A 13,736-nucleotide genomic window follows, 5' to 3' on the forward strand; every position below is an offset into this window, starting at 1 on the left:
TTAATCATTCTTGAGTTCTTAGCATGCATTTAGAATTATTTTTCTTGGGAATTCCCCGGTGATCCAGTGGTTAGAACTTGGTGCTTTCCCTGCCATGGGCCTGGGTTCCATCCCTGGTCGGGGAACTAAGATGCTGCAAGTTGCGTGGCGCGGTACCCCCCGCCCCGCCCCCCCCCAAAATTTTCTTTAAAAAAAATCTGTGTAGCGCTTCCCTGGTGGTGCAGTGGTTAAGAGTCCACCTGCCGATGCAGGGGACGCGGGTTCGTGCCCGGTCCAGGAGGATCCCACATGCCGCTGAGCAACTGGACCCGTGAGCCATGGCCGCTGAGCCTGCGCGTCCGGAGCCTGTGCTCCGCGACGGGAGAGGCCACAGCAGTGAGAGGCCTGCGTACCGCAAAAAACAAAAAAAACTGTGTAGTATTCCATATCCATAATATAGATGTAACAGAATTTATTAGCCAGTTTGCATTTGGCATACAACTACCTGTGTTTCTCTTTTAGGAACAACGCTGTGTCGTAGCCACATATCTGTGAGTATTTTTGTAAGACATACACTTAGAAGTGGAATTGCTGGTGGCAGGGATATGTACATTTGTAGTTTTGATAGATACTGCCAGCTCCAGAACCTTATATTAACTCACACCCATATGTATAGCAGTGTGTGAGTTGATGACTGGATTTCAATAGGAATTGAGAAGAAGGGACTTCTGTACAGATGGAGAAGTGTGAGAAAAAGCATGGAGGCAGGACAGCCTAGTAAATACGGTGAGACAAAAGGGAGTAAAGAATCTGATGTGTAGAGTATAGGAAGCAAGAGGGGCTTGTGGACAAGTCTAGAAAGGTAGGTTGGATCAAGTAGCAAAGTATTTTTACTGTGTAGCTCAGAACTTTAAACTTGAATGGACAATGGGAGCCTTTGGAAAGGTTTTAACACATGAGCTTTATTTCAAAAGCAGTAACTGTGAAGGCTAGGTTTTTGAGATGGGAAATTGGCTATGAGACTGTTATAGTAATCAAATGCTGTAATGAAGACCGTGACATTAGAAATTAAAGAATCAGATTCAAGCAGTGGTACAGAGTTAAAACCAGTTTGTAAGCTTAGGATGACAACAGAGAAACTGAATGTTGTGGCTATCTGAGTGGGTAGGCGGCACCATTTACAAAAACAAAACTAGAATGAGAAATAGGTTTGGGGTAAAATAAGGGAAACTTTATTAAAATATAAGGAAGAAGATAATTCACTATCTGCTGTTGATGTATTTCCATGATGTGTGTTCAGTTATTTTATTGTAGCAAAATATATGTAATGTAAGATTTATTATTTTAACCATTTTTAACTGTACTGTTCAGTGGTATTAGGTGCATTCATGTTGTTGTACAACTATCACCACCATCCATCTCCAGAACTTTTTCCATCTTCCTAACCTGAAACTCTGAAGTCATTAAGCAATAACTCTGTTCCCCCTTACCCTGAGCCCTTGGTAACCACCATTCTCCTTTCTATCTCTGTGAATTTGACTGTTCTAGTTACCTAGTCATACAGCATTGTCCTTTTGTGACTGACTTATTTCACTTAGCATAATGTCTTCAAGGTTCATCCATGTTGTAGCATGTCAGAATTCCTACCTTTTTAAGGTAGAATAGTATTCCATTGTATGCACGTACCACATTTAAGAAATCTGTCCATCTCCTGGTGGACATTTGGGTTGCATTTGTTTGAGTTTTTTGTTTGTTTGTTTTTGTTTCTTTGGTGGGGGGACTCTTGGGTTTTTTGTTATTGAAGATTGCATATAATAAAATTGAGTTTGATAAAACTGTGCAAACCACTACAGTCTTGTAGAGACCCACTGTTGGAAAATAGTGTTTGCTGCCACAAGGATGATTACAGAAGATCATATAAATACTTTGTACAACTCAAATATATTATGACTTTTGGAAAAATGACCTAAAATGCTTATCCTGCTAGTGGTAGACACCACAATGGAGGTATAGTATAAAGTTAACCGGACTTAGAAGACTTGCGGTTTTTAATATAATCATTGGATTATTGTGAGGATTAAGTAAAATGTACAAAATTATGTACACTTTGAAGTGCCCAAAACAGAGATGGTGTTGTACATGTTCTAGTCTGACTGAAGAACTGCTTGAAGACCTTCAACTATTAGATAGGTGAAATAAAACAGCCCCTGCATCTGATGAAAAAAGTTGTGATAAGGTTATCCTAAAATAGGGATGAATTGTCAAGTGTTACCTGTTAATTTTGAAAGTGTCTCTAAAATCTTGATACTTTGTGGCAGTAATTTTCTAATTGAAGTTAAAATAAGAACAGCGAGGTGAGAATAAGTATATCAGAGAGGTTCCTTTATCTTTTTATTCATTACTCCCTAGAAAACACATATTCACTTTCCAAGTTCTCTACAGTTCATTTCTATTTAGCAGAGTTGTAATTCTAAGCCCACAGCCTGAAATTGTGACTTCTGTTAATACATTTCAACACAGTTCCATCTCAGGAACATGTGTTGGAACTCTTTAATACATCATTTTCCTTCATGTTCCTTTCCTATCATTTGGCATTGGAAAATGAAAAGCCTGAAGAGAACACAAAATCTAGATGAAGCATGGTGATGGAAAATTAAAGCAACAGATCAAAAGAAGTCCTTAGAGACTTTTAAACTAGTTCTTTCTAGTATGGCTAAAGTTATAGGACAGTTCTTCAACTTTATTAATTTCTTTCAGCCTCATTGTAATAGGTAAGCTAATAGAAGGTAGTTGGTAATTTAAATGAGATGCTTAGCATGTGGAAAGCACTTCATATGTGCTGTCTGTTAAATTTATTGTTTCTAGTCTATGGGATTGAGACTGAGAAGCATTTTGGTGACTAGAGAGCATCAGATAATAGGTTCCTGTTCTTATCTGAGATTGCCTTTATTATTTTACCTGTACAGTGTTTGAATATGGACTGTCTCCCGTAAATTAGTCTCTGTAATTAGAGATTTTAAAAAATATTTTTACCACATTATCATTTATTTAACACTGACAGATATAGATGGCAGAGGATGCATAATTAAAATGCTAAGATTATTAGAACACTTGTTTAGTAAATAATACATTTACCTCATTTTTTAAAAATTCCAACTACAAGCAAGAACTAAATAGACTAACTTGACTTGTCATACCTCCCTACTCTTTGCAGAAAGTTCTGATAAACTGTAATAAATTCTGTTAGAATATCTGAGCATATCCAATTTATTATATCCAAACTGAGCTACTGAAACCCCCTCTTTTTTTCCTAATGTATTTTTTCTTCCAGTTTTATTGAGATATAATTGACATACAGCATTGTATGTTTATGGTGTATAGCATAATGATAGCTTACATACATCACAATAAGTTTGGTGAACAACCACAATCTCATATAGATACAAAATTAAAAAATGAACCCTCCCCACCCCAGATCTTCTCCTTAAGTTTTCCCCATCTCATTAAGTAACTTTATCCTTTGGGTTGCTTAGGCTAGAAACCTTGGAGTCACCATTGCTCTCTTCCTCTTTTTTCTTCAACTCCACGATCCAGAGTGTCATCAGATGTTGTTAGTTTTGTCTTTAAAATATGCCCGGGCTTCCCTGGTGGCACTGTGGTTGAGAGTCCGCCTGCTGATGCAGGGGACACGGGTTCGTACCCCGGTCCAGGAAGATCCCACATGCCGCGGAGTAGCTGGGCCCGTGAGCCATGGCCGCTGAGCCTGCGCAGCCTGTGCTCCGCAACGGGAGAGGCCACAACAGTGAGAGGCCCGCGTACCGCAAAAAAAAAAAAAAAAAAAAAAATGCCCATAGTTTCATCACCTGTGACACTTCCCACTGCTTCCACCCTGTGTGAGACTTTTTCATCTTTAACCTACATAGTCACCATAGCCTCTTAACTGGTCTCTACTGCTTTTTCCCTTTATACCTTTTCTCTTTCCCTGCTCAGCAGCCAATTCATGCTGATCTTCCTCTGCTTAGATCTTGATCTTCCTTGACTCAAAATTTGGAGTAAAAAGCTCAAGACCTTCGTGATCTGTGGTGTCCCTTGAACATGTACATGCACACCGCCACCCGTACTCACACAAACTCACATAACCTCTCGTCTCCTGATACGCCTCTCCTGTAGTCTCTGTTCCTCGCTGAAACACTCCTGCTTTAGGGCTCTTGGACCTACTTTTTGTTACCTTTGCATGAAATCTTCCTCCTTTCATCACCTCCTTCAGATCTTTGCTCGAATATTACCTCACTGAGGGCTTATTTAAAATTGCACCTCACCTCCTGTCTTTCTTATCCTTTCCTTCTGTTTCTCTCCGTAGCATTTGCCACTATCTGACATTCTAGTTACACCGTAAACTGTGCTGCCAAGCGTTTTGGTCTTATCTGTACAGTGAGGTATCCTTAGTACTTAAAAAAGGGCTGACACATTGTAGATGTTCAAATATTTGTTGAACTAATGAATTTGTCAAGAGAAAGAATGCTTGAAGGCATGAATTAAGAGCTACAGATTGGATCATCATCCACATAATTGAAATAAACATAAGTGTGAAAAATTTAAAACTTAAACATAAGTATTTATTGAACATTAAATTAAAAAATTTTTAGGAAAATGTTTTATTTTGGCTTTAGAATTGTGACATTAGCAGTAACTGATTATCAGATTGTGCCTTCAGAGTCAGTAAATGTTTATGCCTGCTCTGGTGGGCAGTGTTCTAGGTACTTTCACATTTAAGCAGTATTTAAGCATTAATATTGTAGTTTATTATTCTCTTATTATCTACAGAGAAGTTGTGACTGGTCAGAAGTTACATATCCAGTGCGTTTCTAACCTATGACGCCTGACTCCCAAGCCCAGAACTCGATCAGCACATTCTTTATACTCATGACCACACTATTTTTCAAGCCACCAAAATTTACGTTTTATTTTAAACAAAAAGAGACCTAAGCAGTGAAACCAAAGGAGAAAGAAAATGGTATGGAGAAACTGAATTCACTCATAACCATTTTTATAAATATTTACATAAAAAAGAAAGTAGAGGTAAATTTGATTCAGACTCTTTAGCATTTCTTCCTTAGTTTCCTCTCAAATCCTAGGAAGGAAAGAAGCTTCTGTTGATTTGCTTGTTTTGAATAAATGTATAGTAGTTTTTATGAGCTGATTTACTGTATTACTACTTTTCCTTCCTTAACATCCTTTACTCAGCGCTTTTGAACAGTGTAGTTCTTCCATCGCCCTTACCACGTTCCCCACCCTCCTAGCTTTGGTCAACTTGCTAACACTAATCTGTTTGAAAAAAGATAGTTGTGTGTGTATATGTGTGTGTGTATGCATGTGTGTATTTATATTCAAATTATACCTGTCCATACTGTGCCATCTAGAATTCTAGCAAAAAATTCAGGCATATGCCAATTGACACCCTGGATGTTTGCCACTTTAAGAGCAGCAGCAGCATCAGGCACTTTGATAGTTTTTATAACGCTGTTACTGAAAATTTTAGGATATACATTTTGAGAAAAGAGCTTCCCCAGTTGGGAGTTCCTCAGAAATAAAATTAGCTGAATATTCCATCTTCCAGAATTGTTAGATGTCAAGCGTCTTTTAGTCAGTGGGTCTCATTGATCTTCAGTTAGCCTCTTAGGTGCTTGACTTTCCCTTGCCCCCAGTGTTTAGCTGGAAAAGGAGTTACAGCTTTACTATTACGATGGAATCAGAATAGTTTATGATTCTCAGAAAGATTCTTGGAAAGTTACTCAAACCAGATTTGAAACCTTTATTAGCACTGGCAAAAACAAGTTTAGAATTGAAATACCTGGAATATGTGATTTTCATACTTTAGATAATAGCAATGGTTAATTTTCTGTCATTATTTAACAAGACTGTTTCCAAGTACTTCGTTGACAAAATTCATTTAAAATTAAAGTGTCTGTAGAACACATTCCCTAAATTATGGTATCTAATTAAAAATACGTTGCTTCATCAATTCAGTATTTATTATTTTTCTTCTTAAAAATATCTTTATATAATAAGCCTGTGAGAATTTATGGAAAAACACTAACTTAGCTCAGCATGTAGAATGTCATCTATTGCAGGCACCAAAAACATTAAAAAATTTTGTTTCTCATTCCTAGTCTCACCTATTTCATTTTTTCCCTTCTTTATTCTTTTTTGTTGTTGGTGTTTTTTTTTTTTTTGCGGTACGCGGGCCTCTCACTGTTGTGGCCTCTCCCGTTGCGGAGCACAGGCTCCAGACACGCAGGCTTAGCGGTCATGGCTCACGGGCCCAGCCGCTCCACGGCATGAACCCGTGTCCCCTGCATCGGCAGGCGAACTCTCAACCACTGTGCCACCAGGGAAGCCCCCCTCCTTTATTCTTATATTCTCCTTTTAAACAATATCATGTGACGTTAAATTCTATTTTACCCACTGCTCCTGCAGTTTGTGCATGTGGGAGGGTGGGGCGAAGGTCCAGAGATCTGAAACACCATGGTGTCCTCTGAGAGATGTACAAATTTCCAGTGTGGCCAGAACATATGTTTTATTTGTATGGCTAGGAGGAGACCAGAAGCTGGATCAGGAAGGATCCAGCAGTTGTCCAATTAAACCAAACCCAGCAGCCTTTTTTCTTTCATACCTCTTAATGTTGCGTTCTCCCTTTGTCAAAACTTCACGAGTAAGTCTACCTAGGTATATTTTAAAAGGGGGCAAAAAAAAAAAAAGGGGGGGGGCAAATTTTTGTATCACCTTTTGATGATCTTTTAAAGTTTTCTATTGAGATTTCTGGTGGTTTAAGAGTAAATAAGGGCTTCCCTGATGGCACAGTGGTTAGGAATCCACCTGCCAGTGCAGGGGACACAGATTCGAGCCCTGGTCCGGGAAGATCCCACATGCCGCAGAGGAACTAAGCCTGTGTGCCACAACTACTGAGCCCGCGTGTCTAGAGCCCGTGCTTGGCAACAAGAGAAGCCACCACAATGAGAAGCCCGCACACCACAACGAAGAGTAGCCCCCGCTCACCACAACTAGAGAAAGGCTGTGCGCAGCAACAGAGACCCAATGCAGCCAAAAATAAATAAATTAAATAAATTTTAAAAAAAATAATAAAATTTGGAAGACTATAAAACAAAACTAAAAATATATAACAGATTAAAGCCTTTTCTGGAGTTTTTTAAAATTTTTTTTATTATTTTAAAAATTTTTATTTTATACGGGAGTATAGTTGATTTACAATGTTGTGTTAGTTTCAGGTGTACAGCAAAGTGGGTCAGTTATACATATACATGTATCTATTCTTTTTCAGATTCTTTTCCCATTTAGTTTATTACAGAATATTGAGTGGAGTTCCCTGTGCTATATAGCAGGTCCTTGTTGTTTATCTGCTGTATACATAGTAGTGTGTATATGTTAATCCCAAACTTCTGATTTATCCCTCCCCTCCACCTTTCCCCAGTCTGGAGTATTTTCTGACCTTAGATTCTTTTTTTTTTTCCCCATTTTATTTTTACTTATTTATTTATTTTAATTTTTATTTTATATTGGAATATAGCCAATTAATAATGTTGTGATAGTTTCAGGTGCACAGCAAAGTGACTCAGCCATACATATACATGTATCCATTTCCTCCCAGACTCCCCTCCCATCCAGGCTGCCACATAACATTGAGCAGAGTTCCTTGTGCTATACAGTAGGTCTTTATTGGTTATCTATTGTATATATAATAGTGTGTATATGTTAATCCTGAACTCCTGATTTATCCCTCCCCTGCACCTTTCCCCAACCTGGAGTATTTTCTGACCTTAGGTTTTTGATGTAATAGTTAATTTTTTTTGCTCCTTGTTAAGAAAAATTAAAGTGGCAGGATAAAAATAAAGGAGAAATTATTTGTGAGTCCATCATTTAGAAAGTGATTCACTAATTGTGAAATCCATTTATTGGGTTACAACCAGCATTTTAAGTAAATTCATGATATAAAATAGAATAGATTTTATCTACCAGAATGTGTGTGTGGCTGTTACGTTAAAACCTACTTTTGGTTGCGGTTAGCAAAGTTTGAAAAACCCTGTTTAATGTTTGCATATGCCTACTAACATTTCTGTGTATGTTTTAAAAATAATGTCTATTCATTTACTTGGGTATTTGAGAATCTACTGTTTCTCCTCCATACCTCCCCAACCCCCATTCATTGAGTCATCACTATGTGCCAGATACTGTTCTAAGGGATTTACATATATTAGATCCCTTGTCTCCTATTACATGAAATTTTTATCCCAATTTCTCAAAAGGAGAAACTAAGTTACCTAGTGATTAATTAACTTGCTCAGAGTTATATATTGGTAAGTTATGGATCTGGGATTCAAACCCAAGCCTATTCAGAGTCCATTCTTCTAACCACCAAGCTTTATTGCCGGCTGTGTGAAGTCACTGTGATAAATGCTGGCGATACATTTGAAATGGTTCTTGATCTTATGGAACTTAACATATTTATATTTATAAATATATTTATAATTTTCTATACTTCATATATATATATATACACACACACACACAACATGTAATGTGAGAAAACACCATTTATCTATCTATCTATCTTATCTATCTGGCTGTGCCAGGTTTTAGTCTCGGCACGTGGGATCTTCATTTCCACGTGTGAGATCTTTTAGTTGCGGCATGCAGGATCTAGTTCCCTGATCGGGGGTCGAACCCGGGCCCCTTGCATTGGGAGCGTGGAGTCTTAACCACTGGACCACCAGGGAAGTCCCAACACTATATATAGTTAACTAACCATGTTTATAATTAGAATATTACCATGTTATAAATGTCAACATTACTAACTTATTGCCATCATATGGATGTGCCATGATTTAATTATTCCTGTGTTGTTGGAAATTACCAGTCCTTGCTTGGTAATATTGCAGTGAGCCTTGGAATGCATTCATTATTGTCATTTCAGCTTTCTATGTGAGACTGTTTATAAAAGCATAGAAGTTTGAAGTTACTGGCATTTGTTTCTAATTACATTCCTGAAGCTTATGTTTTAGCAGCAGTGCTGATCTTATACCTTAATAATCATTGTGTATTATAAATTCAGTAGTCAGAAACAAAACAAACAAAATTCAGTAGTCAAAAAATGGTGTCCATGTTAAATCATCTTCTTTCAAAGTCTCTGTTGTCCTTGGTATTGTTGCAGCATGTATAAGCCATTTCTAAATAATTTCTTCAAATCACTCGAATATTTGTGTGCCTAACATATTTTAGAGCACATGAGACAAGCACTCCATCACGAACGTTCTGTATTTAGCTGTCAGTTGTGTGTCCCAAATGGGGTTTATAACATTTTCACATGCTTAAGTCCTGAGTGCCAATTGTGTTCCAGGCTTTGGTGGTTAGATAATAGTTTTACAGAGATGAAAGACAAAAGCTACCCAATTTGGACACAACATAGTGAAGGAGGCCGTAACAACTGTCATGAAAATGTATTTCTGTCTCTTCCAAAAGAAGTGAAATGTTTTGTAGACAATTGCATAGAGTTTTTTTTTTGCATAGAGTTTTAATACACATTAATTTTGAAATTAAAGTTATGTAGTTGGGGGACTTCCCTGGTGGTACGGTGGTTAAGACTCCGCCTGCCAATGCAGGGGACACGGGTTCCAGACCTGGTCCGGGGAGATCCCACATGCTGCGGAGCAACTAAGCCCTTGCACCACAACTGATGAGCCTGTGCTCTAAAGTCCGCGAGCCACAACTACTGAGCCCAGGCACCACAACTACTACTGAAGCCTGCGTGCCTAGAGCCCACACAATAAGAGAAGCCACCTCAATGAGAAGTCTGCAGACCGCAACGAAGAGTAGCCCCTGCTCGCCGCAACTAGAGAAAGCCTGTGCACAGCAATGAAGACTCAACACAGCCAAACATAAGTAAATAAAAAATAAATATATTTATTAAAAAAAAGGTATGTAGTTGGGCATCAGAATTTCTCGTTTTTTTTTTTCGGCCGCATTGGGTCTTTGTTGCTGCGTGTGGGCTTTCTCTAGTTGCAGCGAACAGGGGCTACCCTTCGTTTTGGCACTCGGGCTTCTCATTGCGGTGGCTTCTCTTGTGGCGGAGCACGGGCTCTAGGCACGGGGCTTCAGTAGTTGCAGCACGCGGGCTTCAGTAGTTGCAGTGTGTGGGCTTCAGTAGTTGTGGGTTGTGGGCTCTGGCGCTCAGGCTCAGTAGTTGTGGTGCACGGGTTTAGTTGCTCCACAGCATGTGGGATCTTCCCAGACCAGGGATCAAACCCACGTCCCCTGCATTGTGAGGCGGATTCTTAACCACTGCGCCACCAGGGAAGTCCCTGATGAAGATTTGTTAAATGACTATTTAATTTCTTCCTGTAACAGTTTTGAACCCTTAAATATGGTAATTCTGCAAAATTCTGTTTCAGCAATTTAAAAAATGGTTTCTTTGAGTCATCTAACTTGTTACCAAAAACACTGGTATAGTAGTTCTGTTGATCGCTTCTGCAGGCAGTTTTGGAATGCAACGTGAGTGCTGGATTCTGTTCAAATTTGAAGTTACTTAGGAGTTTCCTGTCCTTAATTTGGGGAATTTTTCCAGTGCTTTTTGTTACTCTTAGTTTAACATGGTTTGAAGCATTGTAGAGAGCTGACCATCTGCTTGCTCTCTCTCTCTTTTTTTTTTTTAATTACTGATAATCTGACTGAATGGCCTCACCTCCCTCACCTAATAAATGATTTGCTTTCCATGAGGCTAAGGACTGGTAACAGCAGTCCATGGGAAACATGGTAGTGCACCCTCTTAAGGAAAATAACTTCTGTGCTTATTTTTGTTTTGTCAACTAAAATTTATATTGATAACTACCATGATTTACAAGTCAGTTTTAAAAGATCTTCAAGTGCATAACTTCATGAAAAAACTGGATCTCATTTGTAAGAATCAAATGAACTTTCTGATTTGAGTTATTAAATATGATTCTAAGCCTTCTTAGTGGCTTTAGTGAATGTGCATATAGTCTCTTGTTAAACCATAGCTAAAAAATCTGTTTATATACACTGACTACATTTTGAGTCAGCAGCATTTATAAAATTAGATTATTGTTAGATCAGCCAGGTTGAAAAATAAAACAAGTTTGGATTTGATTTCTTCTGATTGCTTCTGGGAGATAGATTGGCAAAGCAACGTGAGTGTGAGTTTTAGGGTTGGACATATGAGACAATATCTGACCAACCTCTTTCAGTCTCAGATGCATTATGTTGAACAGATTAATGCTTAAATGTCTATGAGCCTGAATCTCCTCACCTGTAAAAGGAGGCAACTAGTCAGTCTTATGAGTGGTAAATCAGGATGAAATAAAATACCATTAAGTCCCTAGCATGATTCTTGGCATATTGTCAACAAATGTTAGCCCCAATACCACCTCCTTCCTCCAGCAGTATTTTACAACAATGTTGCATAGAACAAGTGTTGAAATTCCAGCTAGAGGGTCTAGATTGAAGGCCTAGTTCTTTTCTCATATTGCGTGTTTTCTTTGGTCAGTCACTTGACCACAGAGTGTCAGTTTTCTCCTCTGTAAAATGGCGTTATGAAAAATTAAATGAGATAATGAGTAAGTGTTACAGACCTAGGCTTTTATTCTTTCCTTTATTATCTAATGTATTTATATCCTGCCTTGTTTCCCAGTGATTAACATCATTCTTTATGTGCAAGGGAGGAACTGTACTTCAGGAACATTAACCTGATAGTCCAGAGTTTATTTGGAGGAACAGAGTATAGGAAACATGGAGGAACAGAGTATAGGAAACATGGAGGAACAGAGTGTAGGAAACAATGTGTGTTTCCTCCCAGGAGCTTGTAACACATATAGAGCCTTTGAAAGGTTTTAAGCTGGAGGGGGAAGGGTCGGGGAGTTGCACTAAAGCGGTAAAATGATCAGTTTTAAAGATGGTTGTGGCTACAGTGATTTCATTGGACCAGGGCCCTTGTTTCTGTTCTTCATTAGTATTTTCCCAATTATGCCACTATTACCAGCTTTCTGAAGAGTGACCTACATTTTGTAGTCTGTATTCCCTACAACCTGCAATAAATCTAAATCTCAGGAATATGTAATTTTCCTGACAGTGGACCTGAAATGTTTTCATCAGTTGAATCTACCCTTTCAAACAGGAAATAATTTCTCTTTGTCTTTAGCACGTACTTTTTAGCTCTAGCTGGGAAACTTTGATGTCTGCCATTCCTTGTCTATTAACCTTTGCACGAGCTGCCCCATAAACCCAGAGTATAACAAACCTCTCCCAGCTACTTTCTTTCCTTGGAAGCCCCTTTTATTGCTTGCTTTTATTAAAAGTTTCCTATCAGTCATCCTAAAGTAATGTTAACTGCTTTATGACATAAATGTATGTGTATTACTGATAATTTATCAGTTTTACTTCCTTTGTGTAGGTTGAGTATTCGTTCTTTCTTGTAACTATAGAGTGCCAAACTTGAAGCAGAAGTAGAATGAATTCTTAGATTTAAAATGTGATACATAGACTTCTTACTGTATCATTTAAGTAATGAAGTGTTTTTAATGTTTTTATGTAAGAAAGGTGGAGTGGGATGAGGAGGAAGGAGGAATCAGGTAACCTGTCAAGGCAATCACAGAGAAACACTAAAACGTGATAGTTAGCCATGGATCTGTTCATTTATCTGCATGCTCTTCATAGAAGTAAGCTTTAGAAACTGTAACTTTTTACAGTTTAATGACTTCCATGGAATTAAAATGATTCAGTAATATTAACACCAGAAGGGGCATTGTTTGAAGGAATCCCTGTTGTGTCTATTAATGAGTTCCCTTTTATGCAGGTGTGTGGGTGATTTCCAGCTCTCATTCAACACAGAATAGTTGGTCAGAGGTGAACCTGGCACCTACCAAGTATTCAGACCTGTCTTTTAGGTTATTTTCATTCCTTGAGAAGAAAACTGAAGAATCAGTTGGGGTAAAGAGATTTGTGGGCTTTGGATAGATCTCTATAAAGCAAGGGCTGTCACTCTGACCACTAAGCATGTACTCCTCCTCATTCACATCAGGGTCATATTAAAAATGTTACGTGGTAGTAGCAGTAGCTGCTTTGTTTTTCTTAGCCGTGGCAGCAATTAACACAGTGCACTCACTAGTGGCTTAACATACCAACACTTAAGTTCTTATTTTTTGTTTTTGTTTTTAAGTCATTGAAATTATGAAACTGTCATTCCAATGGAAGCATTATAGTTCTTCGGAACCATTATGATCTCAAAAGGAAAGGAGAATGATACAGATAAACTGGCTGAGGTGTTTTGAGGTGCATCGAAGTGTTCCAGCCTGTGGCTTACCTTAACATGTTCTTGAAGTACCATGGCGTGGATTAAAAGGTATGCTTTAGAAATCTTCCAGCGGCCCCAAGGTCATGTGTAGAGTGAACACTCATGGTTCTATATTTAATTATTGCATATTTTAAGATATTTTAATATTTAGATTGCAGATGTGGTTATGGAGTTATGGCAAAAGTATTTTTTGTTGTAAAAAAACCATGTATCACAAGCTTGTTGAGTGATTCCCCACCCCCCTTTGAGATATGGTTATAGGAGACACTAGGGTAGATATTTTTGCTAGATTTTAATAGTAATGGGCTATAGTTTCTTTCACGAAATAGTTTAGTGATTATTCATATGTTAGTCTGTAATTATCTTTCTGGTTTACATC

General features: G+C 38.2%; 1 protein-coding gene across 3 annotated transcripts in view; it reads left to right on the plus strand.

Annotated features, from left to right (window-relative positions):
* The window catches only part of LOC101332720 (recombining binding protein suppressor of hairless), a 230,968-nt gene that overhangs the window by 143,273 nt on the left and 73,959 nt on the right, over positions 1 to 13,736 (plus strand). For 2 of the 3 annotated variants that reach the window (XM_073805134.1, XM_033856906.2), the window contains exon 2: positions 13,223 to 13,405. The exons of the other annotated variant lie outside the window; for it this stretch is intronic. In XM_073805134.1, coding sequence (XP_073661235.1) covers positions 13,389 to 13,405 — 17 coding nt within the window. In that variant the 5' untranslated portion in view covers positions 13,223 to 13,388. The remainder of the gene's footprint in view (positions 1 to 13,222; positions 13,406 to 13,736) is intronic. 3 annotated transcript variants of the gene reach the window in all.

The sequence above is a fragment of the Tursiops truncatus genome, chromosome 5, assembly GCF_011762595.2.
Source record: "Tursiops truncatus isolate mTurTru1 chromosome 5, mTurTru1.mat.Y, whole genome shotgun sequence".
Classification (NCBI taxonomy): domain Eukaryota; kingdom Metazoa; phylum Chordata; class Mammalia; order Artiodactyla; family Delphinidae; genus Tursiops; species Tursiops truncatus.